The 11,326-nt window shown below is 43.0% G+C and overlaps 1 protein-coding gene across 1 annotated transcript; it reads left to right on the top strand.

The window, feature by feature from the left end:
- The first annotated feature begins 2,957 nt into the window (after positions 1–2,957).
- On the top strand, positions 2,958–8,745 carry LOC128477320 (tachylectin-2-like). Its single transcript, XM_053458065.1, has 4 exons — positions 2,958–3,121; positions 4,097–4,949; positions 7,775–7,955; positions 8,376–8,745. The coding sequence occupies exons 1-4, from the start codon at positions 3,109–3,111 to the stop codon at positions 8,577–8,579; spliced, it is 1,251 nt and encodes a 416-aa protein (XP_053314040.1). The 5' UTR covers positions 2,958–3,108; the 3' UTR covers positions 8,580–8,745.
- Positions 8,746–11,326: the final 2,581 nt, after the last annotated feature.

Raw genomic sequence — 11,326 nt, 5'->3', positions numbered from 1 at the left:
GACCCTCAATGATTGAGATACAAATGTACGATCAAGCAAAAGCTTAATGAGGTCGTTTCCTCGGATGATAGTGAGTTAAGCACACAATCACAATACTGCTATGTCTTAACGTACAAGTGCACTTCATTCGTTGAAATAGATTCTGAAACTTACCAATAGATTGAAAAATTACCAATAAATATCCTTTTAGCTGGACATCCACAAGTAGAAAATATTTGGGGATGGAGATCCCATTGAATATCAGAGCTATAATAAACAATAATATAATATTGTGGTTTGGAAGTCCCTATGCCTCTCCTGGATGGGAAGGATGATTGTCATTGAGGCATACATCCTTCCCAAGTGGCTTTACCGCTTGAAGATGGTTCCGGCCTCGATTTCTGAGGTCTGGTGCAAACAATTTCAGAACTTGGTCGGGAAGTTTATATGGAATGATAAAAAAAAAACCAAGAATCTCAAGAGATATTATCCATAGTAATAAGACCAAGGGGGGGGGACTGGGATTTCCATTACTGAGTAAAGCACATGTCCACAGGTTACAACAACCTGATGTTAAGAAAGGTGGTTGGTTTTGGCTCGAGCGAAATATGATTGTTGATGTCAGGATTCAGCCCCAGCCCTGGACGCCCCTTTACGAGGTCTGCATAGAGGTGATCTCCTCTCCACAGCTTGCTGTCTTGTTTACTTGTGTCTGTATTTTATGTACTTTTGCCCTCTTTCCCTTATACATCTGAGGATCTCAGTTCCTCTCTCCTCTCCCCATGTCCTGTTTGAGATATCCTATCCTTGTTTCAAGGAGAAGCGTCTGAGGATCTCGGCCCCTCGCTCTATCCCCTGTGTTCCTTCCTGCCCTTTGTGGCGTGCCGTACCGTTTGTCTTGTCTGGTTATGTTTAGAATCCGTGCTCTGTGTATTTATGTTCAGCTGTGTTGATTTTGCTATATCCAGACCTCCCTCACCTGTAGCCTATGTCATTACCACACCTGACCTAATGAACAGGCTTTATATCCCTGCCTCCCAGTAACAGAGTTGTTATTAAATTACATTGGAGCTATCGTTCATGCCTGACTCTGGACCTCTCTCTTAGATTTACTTTTTTTGACCCGGACTGCCTTTTGCATTTACCCCTTTTGCTTGCTACCCATCCCTGACCATGTTGGATTCTTACCTGGACTATTCTAACTTTGTTAGTCCCCAGCAGTCTGTATCCTTGATATGCCTCCTACCCTGCTACTTATGGTGAGATGTATCTGCTTTGTTTAATATCCCTATATCCAAGCATTCCGCTTGTGTCTCATTTGTGAATCGTGTGAAGTCTATCACTGTATGCGTTCTTCCACTCCTGCGCCCCGGACTCCAATATCCAGTAAGGGCTGAGATAACGCTAAAAATGATCTCTTGGGAAATCTAATCCCAAAATGGATGAATAGAGATGAAAAATAAAATCATTAGTACCGCCTCGCTGAAGATATTAGAAACGCTCGTTCCAGAAAAGAACCTGACGAATCGGCCGAATAGAGATAGTTTGAGATTAAAATTATATCATGGAGATGGGAAGACCAAGAAGGTTTGAAAGGTTGAGGATGGACTTGGGAATTCCATCAAACCAAAACCACAGAATAAACCACGATCTCACACAGCATCTATTTAAATCTATTAACATAAGATTATTCAAACAACTGCAACATATTTTTGAAAATACGAAAGTGGCAACTGTTTTGGAGAATGTAGATCCACCAAGTCCCCCGAGGGCCATAAAAAGTTGGGGGATACACATCGAAAGTGAACAATACGAAAAAAGCTTCAAAATCCCTGAATTTACATGAGCTGCTTTTTAAATTAGCCTTTAGGTGGGATTCGCTCCTGAATCAGATCTCCCATTTTAACATTACGGAAAGGGGGCCCCCTGGACCTATAGGAAAGGGGGATCATGACTGCTGGCCCATGCAGTAAGCCCCTTTTCCATTGGTGGGGAGCGCCAACAATGTTGCAGCTAAGAGGGTTTATAGGTAGGTGAAGAGGTGAATCGTGGGCCGAGCGCTCAGCAGCTGGCAGGTTGTTTTTTCATGGTAATGGTTGTGTTGTTCCGCTGGCCCGGGGAATGGTTATATGCATGTTTAATAAAAGCTGTGGCCAAATGCCCCATCCCACACAATGGTGTCTAGTGTCTATTTCTCATGGGTTAATTGGGGGGGGTGGGGAATTTGGGTTCTTTCTTTCTTTGGCCTCTTGCTATGGGTCTAAGCAGTCAAGGGGATATTTTGCTACTATGTAAGAGATGACTATATACAATAGCATTTGGTATCCTAGCGATGTATATACAGAGAAATCTAGCCGAGCACATCCACTCCTGATATATGATGTCATGTCTACCTATAGTGTAAGCAGCTGCACGGGGTAACCTACGACGTCCGCATTCCAAACAAACTTTGTCTTCGTTGTATGTATAAAACGTGTTCTTATATGCTTGGGTGGTTCCTTATCTATTCTATCTGTACATGTAGAGTTAACTTTCCTTTACTAATTAACCCTGTCGTGACTGGGCACAGGAGTCTTATTATTAAAATCCTTTCCGCTGTTTTAATAGCTCCATTTACACAACGTATATCTTTTCTGATGGGCCCAGGTCTCCCGTTTTAAGTACTTTCCCCACCTCAAGCGTCGTTGACCTGTACGAAGCTGGTAATATATGTTACTCATTCCTGTTATAGACCTGTTTCTTACTTTTGTCCCTCGCGGATCCTCTTGCCCTCAAGCTTTGCAGCAGACTAAGGATGCGGCGTTTACAGAGCCAAAGAGGACAGAATTTGCCTAAGTAAAGCATACTTTATTTATCCTGTTTGTTAAGTCAAGAACTTTAGGCAGCATGTGACACATTTTTGGGGGCGAGTTACCACATGCTGTTGGAAATGCATCAATAGCCAGGAGAAATGATATCACACGTGAGGTTCAGGTAGATAACGCGTGATGATGGCAATGTACACAGTCTAATTCCAGAGCACATGATTCAGGCACAGAAAGCGTATTTAAGGGTTGTGCTGCAATCGCAATCACAAGGACCACTCCAGATCAGCAGACGGAAGAGAGTGAAGACCCTCTACACGCAGCTATGGCAGAACTTGGTAAAATTTGTATTGGCTTTTTAGCTTTAAATTAAATATTTGGCAGTAAAATGCTTAGAAATATTGGTCATCTAAAAATATTTCACATTATAAAGGGAAAGCATAGTAACAACCCCTAGGGCTCTGAATTGTAAAATGTTAGTTCTATTAGGCAGCCAAGCAATGACACCGGTGTGTTTATATATATATATATATATATATATATATATATATATATATATATATATTCTTTGCATTTCTTTGCTCTCTCTCACTCTTACTCTTATGCTATCTCTCAAAAGTCTCCCTATAAATCTTAGCTTGATGATTTTTAATATTAGATGCACTCACATTTTTTTTTAGAGTGCTAGATGGCAAATCAGATGTCCTGGACCACTTCAATATTTTCTGAATCAGCTTCTCAACTCTCAACAATGTCAAAGGATGGATGTCAAGAGACATTAACGAAGATTTAAATTTAAATATTTAAATAACCTTACATTAAGGGCTTGAATCTTCAGCAGACCATTAATAATACATTTCAGCCAAAATTCCTAAATGTGAGAGACTGATGTCATAAAGTAACCGACTACTTCAAGTTATCGCTGCTAAAAGTGGTTCTATGAGCTATTGAATCATAAGGGGTACTTAGTTTTTCCACACATGGCTTCTCCATTTTGGCTTTATTTTTGATGAATAAATCATGAAACCCTGTTATATGTCATGTGGTGTTGCTCATCTGAGGTTCCATTTACTTTATAGACCTGCTAAGGAACAGATGATTGTTATTATGTCCTGTCAAAAAGAGGGTATGCTTTCTTTTTCACAGGACTGTATGTAACAAAGCCCATAATCATTCAACAGACAACCTTTTTAACAAAAGGGAAAATAAGTTGTAGACATTCTTCCTGCCTCTGATTCCCATCTAAACATTTACATATATTTTATACCTACATTTCCCTAAAATGTGTTTAAAATGTGTTTATTTCATTTCAGAGACCGTCTTATTTGCTCTTGCTGGGGACTTTACAGTAAGAGTTGGGCTGCCCCCTAAGAACCGTATGGATAGTTATAACACCAGGGCAGCTAGTTTTGGCAAGCTAAATAATGCCAGCAAAGTTCTCTTTAACCCAAACGGGGAGCTGTATGTGGTTCGTGGAGGTGATCTGTATACAGGACACATGCCATCAAGAGCTGTTGAAGACTGGTATTCTGCCGCTAAGAGAGTTGGAAAAGGTGATTGGAGCAAGTTCAAATTCCTGTTCTTCCACCCCGATGGCACTCTGTATGCAGCTACCCATGCTGGGGAGTTCTACAAGGGTCCAGTACCAACTAATGAAAACGTCTCGTGGCTTTATGGTCAGGCTACAATGATAGGAACCCACAACTGGAATAAGTTTGATGCTCTTTTCTTTGACGCTGATGGCATCATGTATGGAGTCACTGACACAGACAAGTTCCTGAAAAGAAGCCCACCTACTTATCCCAAAGATGAATGGATGTCCACAAGCACAACCATTGGTGATGGTGGATGGTCAAGGATCACCCATTTCATGGGTTTCAGCCCTGACCGAATGCTGTGGTGTGTGGATAAATATAATGGAAATATCTATAAAGGTCCACCTCCAACTAAAAAAGATACGGGATATTTGCAAAAAGCAGAACAATTGGGATGGGGGTACAATAATTTTAGAGTGTTTTGCTTTACAAAAGACAAAACAATCCAGAGTATGCTCAGCTTCGAGTTCTTAACTGATTCAGGTAGAATCACATCAGAATCTGTTGAAGTGGTGAAAAAACAAATATACGACAATAGGGGAAGCAGCACGCCGCTAAAGCACACCTTTACGTAAGTAACTTTTCTGATGCCCCTCCTTTTTTAGGTGATTTCATGTCTTTTTAGTATTCATTTGCGATAACCACCCAAATAGGGCTGCAACAACTAATCGATAAAATCGATAATAATCGATAATGAAATTCGTTGGCAACGAATTTCATTATCGATTAGTTGAATCGATTATTATCGATTATAAAATGAGGGTTTTTTCAGAGCAAACGCTCTGAAAAATCCCCCTCATTATATAATCCGTTTAGTCTGACTCACCGTCTCACAGCAGCAGCTCCTACTTACTCCCCCTCCCTGTAATCACTGTGACAACTGGTCCCGCCCCTTCCTTCTCCAGGCCAGAACCACATGGCTGTGACACTCATCTAACTGTAAGTATATGTGTATATATATATATAATGTGTATGTGTGTGTGTGTGTATATATATATATATATATATATATATATATAATGTGTATGTGTGTGTGTATATATATATATATATATATATATATATATATATAATGTGTATGTGTGTATATATATATATATATATATATATATATATATATATATATATAATGTGTATGTGTGTGTATATATATATATAATATATATATATATATATATATATATAATGTGTATGTGTGTATATATATATATACCGTATTTGCTCGATTATAAGACGACCCCGATTATAAGACGACCCCCCCAAATCCAAATATTAATTTAGGAAAAAAACAAAAAGCCTGAATATAAGACGACCCTATAGGAAAAAAAGTTTTACCAGTAAATATTAATTCATGTAAATATATTTTTTAAATTTCCTTTTATTTGCCAACCTGCCCCCCCCCCAGTTATGCCACTCTGCCCCCAGAAATGCTTTATACCCCCCTATTTGCCACTCTGCCCCATGATATGCCTTATACCCCTATATGCCACTCTGGCATATAGGGGGTTAAAAGGCATATCATGGGGCTGAGTGGCATATAGGGGGTTAAAATGCATTTCTGGAGGTATATATGCATATCATGGGGCTGAGTGGCATATAGGGGGTTAAAATGCATTTCTGGAGGTCCAGAAATGCATTTTAACCCCCTATATGCCACTCAGCCCCATGATATGCCTTTTAACCCTGCATGTACTGCTGCCTTGGCTTGATAGGAGTGTGATTGCTGCTAACAGCAATCACACTCCTATCAAGCCAAGGCAGCCAGTACATGCTGGAACCTGGGGATGATAGTAGTGGGATTACAGCCTCCCTATGCCATGCTACAACCCCCACCCCCCTTACACATCCATGCTATCACACACAAACACACATTCACAAACATTTAAATACTCATTCATTCCATTAATCACACATACTTCACACATTAATCACACATACTTACCCAAAAACCCTCCCCCACCCCCTTACCTGAACTGCAGATCTCTCACTCGAAGACTTCTGCAGGGGACCGGCTGTACCAGCAACTTCTCTGGCCCCGCCCCCAGAGGAGGGAGGGGGAGATAGAGTTCTGTGAGGAAGCTACAAGCTTCCTGTCCTCCTGCTTCTAACGGAAGAGACGCTGCTCGCGACCGGTAAGCAGCATGGCCCCAGCCATTTTTTTGGGGTCTGATTAGAAGACGACCCCGATTATAAGACGAGGGGTATTTTTCAGAGCATTTGCTCTGGAAAAAACCTCGTCTTATAATCGAGCAAATACGGTATATATATATATATGTATGTAATATACTGAATATTTGGGCTACTGAAAGTTAGGGGAGGTGGGGGTTAATTTAGGGGCAGTTATGGTTAGTGGGGTGTTTAGGGTTAATTTAGGGGCAGTTATGGTTAATGGGGAGTTTAGGGTTAATTTAGAGGAATCTAAATCCTGGGGGCAGTGAAGTGACATATCTGGGGGTATAAGGCATATACAGTATATAAGGCATATGTGGGGAGGGCAGTGTGGCATGTCTGGGGAGGATGGAGTGGTGTATCAGGGTGTATAAGGCATATCTGGGGGTAGAGAAGTGGCATGTCTGGGAGGCAGGGTGGCATGTCTGGGGAGGATGGAGTGGGGTATCAGGGGATATAAGGCGTATCAGGCACAGTGGCAGATGTGGGAGGCAGCGTGGAGTGGCAGATGTGGGAGGCAGCGTGGAGTGGCAGATGTGGGAGGCAGCGTGGCATATGTGGGAGGCATTGTGGAGTGGCAGATGTGGGAGGCAGCATGGCGTGGCATATGTGGGGAGGGCAGGGTGGCATGTCTGGGGAGGATGGAGTGGTGTTTCAGGGGGTATCAGGCACAGTGGCATGTGGGGGGTAGAGTGGAGTGGCAGATGTGGGAGGCAGCGTGGAGTGGCATATGTGGGAGGCAGCGTGGAGTGGCAGATGTGGGAGGCAGCGTGGAGTGGCATATGTGGGAGGCAGCGTGGAGTGGCATATGTGGGAGACAGCGTGGTGTGGTATATGTGGAAGGCAGCGTGGAGTGGCATATGTGGGAGGCAGCGTGGTGTGGTATATGTGGGAGGCAGTGTGGAGTGCTGTGGTAGGCAGCGTGGCATATGTGGGGGGGCAGCATGGCATGTCTGGGAGGCAGCGTAGCAAGCCTGGGCTCAAATGTGCATATATTGGGGGGCTGGTTGGGAAATAAAGACAAGAAATGTATTATCAAAGTTTTTTTATTCTGCTGTTTGTATTTAACATCATTTGTTTAGTAAATTATTTTAAATAAATGAAAAATTTACATTCATTTTTTCATCCGATTAATCGATTAATCGAAAAAATAGTCGGCCAACTAATCGATTATTAAAATAATCGTTAGTTGCAGCCCTACACCCAACATGTTTCTACATGTGCTAGATTCAGCAAAACCATGAAGGAGACAAGTGAATTTACCTACGCACATGGCTTCAACTTCGAAATGGGCACTGAACTCACTTTTAAAACTGGCATCCCGGGTATGGCGGAAGGAGGTACAAAGATTACCATGAATTTCAGCACGACCCACAACTGGAGCTTCACCACGACCAACGAAACAGAGGTATGTACTTCCATTCCATCTGAAGTTTGGTGAATGATGACAGAGACAACCCGTCCGGTATCTGCTAGAAGAGGCGTGAGCCCAAGGAGCCTACAGGAAGAGTCTCTTCTCTGGATTTCCTGCCTTTAGCAACCTGTTTTCTACCTGTTTTTCTCTGCTTCCTCCTTTCTTGGCAATTTCTTTCCTCTCTCTGTCTTGGACAGTTTTCTTTGCCCACATCTAATCAGCCTCTCAGAACACCGGGGCCCAAGGTCATTAACTTTTCTCTCAGGGCAGGTGGTGTGGATCATGCATCATTAAACATGGTTGTGTGGTAATGCCCGAGGACATATGAGTGAACGTAGAACATCCCCGCTTGCTTCTCCTGCTGTTGAGGGGATTTTTTTTTTAATTCCTTATTTTTTTTTTCTCTCTCTGTAGACTTCGTTTTCTTCAAGTACTGAGGTGGAGTTGGAAGGTGGGAAAGCGATCCGTGTAGTGGCTTCGGTGAAGAAAGCTGAGATGGATGTGCCGTACCGCGCCAGAGTCCGCACCCTCTTTGGTTATGAAACCACCATCGAAGGCGTGTGGAAAGGCGTTTCCCATTACGATCTCGTGGTCAAACAGGAAGACTATACTGGATAAATCACAATTTCTGCGTTTGCTGTGTGGGACTTCCATCCGCTGAAGTTTTCATACTTTCTATCAGAAAACAAAAAGCTTTATATTCAGGTATAATCGCTAAAAAAAGAGTTAACTAATCTCTGATATACACTGAATCGCTTCAATAAAATGCTTTGCAAATATCCAAGTGGGATGTGATGATGATTTGTACTTTGAAAACTGCTGATACGTTGGTATGATACCTAGGGCCTATTTTAACCCTTTGTGGTCCAGTACATTTTCACCAAGTGCGCCAAGCAGGTCCAATTTAATTTTCGGGAAAAAAAAACACTTTACATTTTTATACAAAACAGTTATAGTCTGTTATAACTACAAAGCAATGAATAAATACTATTACTAGTACTAATACTACTAAAGCCATATGTTATGTTAGCCTCTTTATTTTTTTCATGGTATGAAACTTTTTTATAATCATCTTCATCACTAAAATCACATTCAGAATCACTCTGTAATAATAATAATAATAATAATAATATCGCTAATTTTTCCTTATAATAGCGACATCTAGTGGTCACTAGGAAATCCAACATTGAACCACAAACTGTGAATTTTTTTTTCTACAATAGCGGCACCTAGTGGGCAACTGCCATAGGACCACAAACAGTGAAATATTTTGTCGGATATATTCCGCAAAGGGTTAATGTGCCTATTGGCACGTTCGTGGAGCGACTCACTCAGGGATTTGATTTTTCACCTCTGTCGCTCCGTACATTCGCCGCAGAGAGATGGTCTCCACGCGAATGCAGTCAATAGAAGCGCAAAACTCTTTCTCACCCTGCATCTTCGTGGCAGTCGCCTACATCATAAGAATAGGTCAGCAGGGGGCAAATGTAACAACAGGCAGAAAGGGGGGGGGGAGTGTGGCAGCAGGGACTCCAAGTGAGCCGGGAGGCAAGTGTGGCAGCAGGGGCTGCAGGTGAGCAGGGGAAATGTGGCAAAAGGCTGCAGGTAAACAGGGTGGCAAGTGCGGCAAGAGGCTGAACGTCAGCATGGGTGCAAGGGGCAGCACGGAGCAAGTGTGGCAAGGGGCAACAGGTTAGCAGTGGGGCAATAGCCCGAGGCATCAGCTGCCTAGCAGCTGTCAAGTAACCAGCAGATGACCAGCGCAGGAGCGCCACTGGAGCGGCCAGCATATTTATAGTACATTTACCTGTTATTTTATTGATTTGTGTAAACATCAATAAAAAGTCCATTCACAAAGCAGACAATATCAGAATTTTAAAAGTGAGGCAAAAATGGCCAGGTTTAAATACAGCTGGTTGTGGATTTTTTCAAACTGAAGCCGAAGCTTTGCTATTATAGTTATTCTCTTCGAGTTGGTTTTGTTAATTTTGGCTGTTTGCGAGTGTGGGAAATGTTTCGAGGGACACGCGTGTTCCACATGCCGCAGAAAGAGTGTGCCACGTGTAGCCTGGCAGTATGTAGGACGCATATACACTCAGACACAATCCGATTCAGGATCGCATAGGGCCTGCCATGATTAATGAATTGGATCGTCTGCTTTATACTTACTGCCGGGCAGCACCTTTTGGGGACAGCGTTGGGAACGAGGGATTTCTGTTTGTAACCCTGGTATCTACTTACCTCCAGTTACCATAGATACAGACCTCCAGGGCATAGAGTGAACACTGGAGCACGGGGCGTGACTGACAGCCAATAGGAAGTGAAGCCCCCCAAGCTGCTTAGTAGGAGTTGGGAGAGAGGGATGTGGCCGCCGGTAGAAGACAGAGTGGTGATTTCTCTCTGCAGGAAGACGAGGCAAGAGATTCATTTTCTCTGCTGTTGCTGCTGCTGTGAACCTCTCTAGTGTCTGCGACCAGGAGCCGGCGCTGCATAGAGCTACTTATTCCTACGCCAGGCTGCCATGTGGCCGACGGGTATTAGTAGTGCCTGTCAGGCTTCTGTGTAAATCCGGTGTACAGCAGAAAGGCCTGCATTCTGAGGTGTGATAAAGCAGAAAGGCCCGCATTCTGAGGTGGGATAAAGCAGAAAGGCCCGCATTCTGAGGTGTGATAAAGCAGAAAGGCCTGCATTCTGGGGCGGGATAAAGCAGAAAGGCCCGCATTCTGAGGTGGGATAAAGCAGAAAGGCCCGCATTCTGAGGTGTGATAAAGCAGAAAGGCCTGCATTCTCAGGTGGGATAAAGCAGAAAGGCCTGCATTCTGAGGTGAGATAAAGCAGAAAGGCCTGCATTCTCAGGTGGGATAAAGCAGAAAGGCCCGCATTCTGAGGTGAGATAAAGCAGAAAGGCCTGCATTCTGAGGTGAGATAAAGCAGAAAGGCCTGCATTCTGAGGTGAGATAAAGCAGAAAGGCCCGCATTCTGAGGTGGGATAAAGCAGAAAGGCCCGCATTCTGAGGTGGGATAAAGCAGAAAGGCCTGCATTCTGAGGTGGGATAAAGCAGAAAGGCCTGCATTCTCAGGTGGGATAAAGCCAGCCTGTGAGACTCAGGATTACCTTGGCTGCGTGTGCCATCTACATGTATGTTCAACCACATCTGTTAAATACATTTACTAAAAGGGGTGGGAAATACAACGTGACATGTATTCGGAATAATTGACTTGCATGGGTATGATATGACATCATAATAAATGAAATATCTTTATATATTCAGCGTCTAGCACCGGGAGGCACACAGCTTGTGACTTTAACAGCATTTTCCATGGAATAGACAACAGAACTGAAACAGAATGGAAAATGAATCAAA

The sequence above is a fragment of the Spea bombifrons genome, chromosome 1 (genome assembly GCF_027358695.1).
Source record: "Spea bombifrons isolate aSpeBom1 chromosome 1, aSpeBom1.2.pri, whole genome shotgun sequence".
In the NCBI taxonomy this organism is placed as follows: domain Eukaryota; kingdom Metazoa; phylum Chordata; class Amphibia; order Anura; family Pelobatidae; genus Spea; species Spea bombifrons.
This window is presented reverse-complemented; position numbering and strand designations above follow the sequence as displayed.

Excerpts from the sequence above, each read along its gene's own strand:
- LOC128477320 (XM_053458065.1), top strand. Across the intron at positions 4,950-7,774 it reads CCGCTAAAGCACACCTTTAC|ATTCAGCAAAACCATGAAGG; the intron begins GTAAGTAACTTT and ends TACATGTGCTAG. Across the intron at positions 7,956-8,375 it reads CCACGACCAACGAAACAGAG|ACTTCGTTTTCTTCAAGTAC; the intron begins GTATGTACTTCC and ends CTCTCTCTGTAG.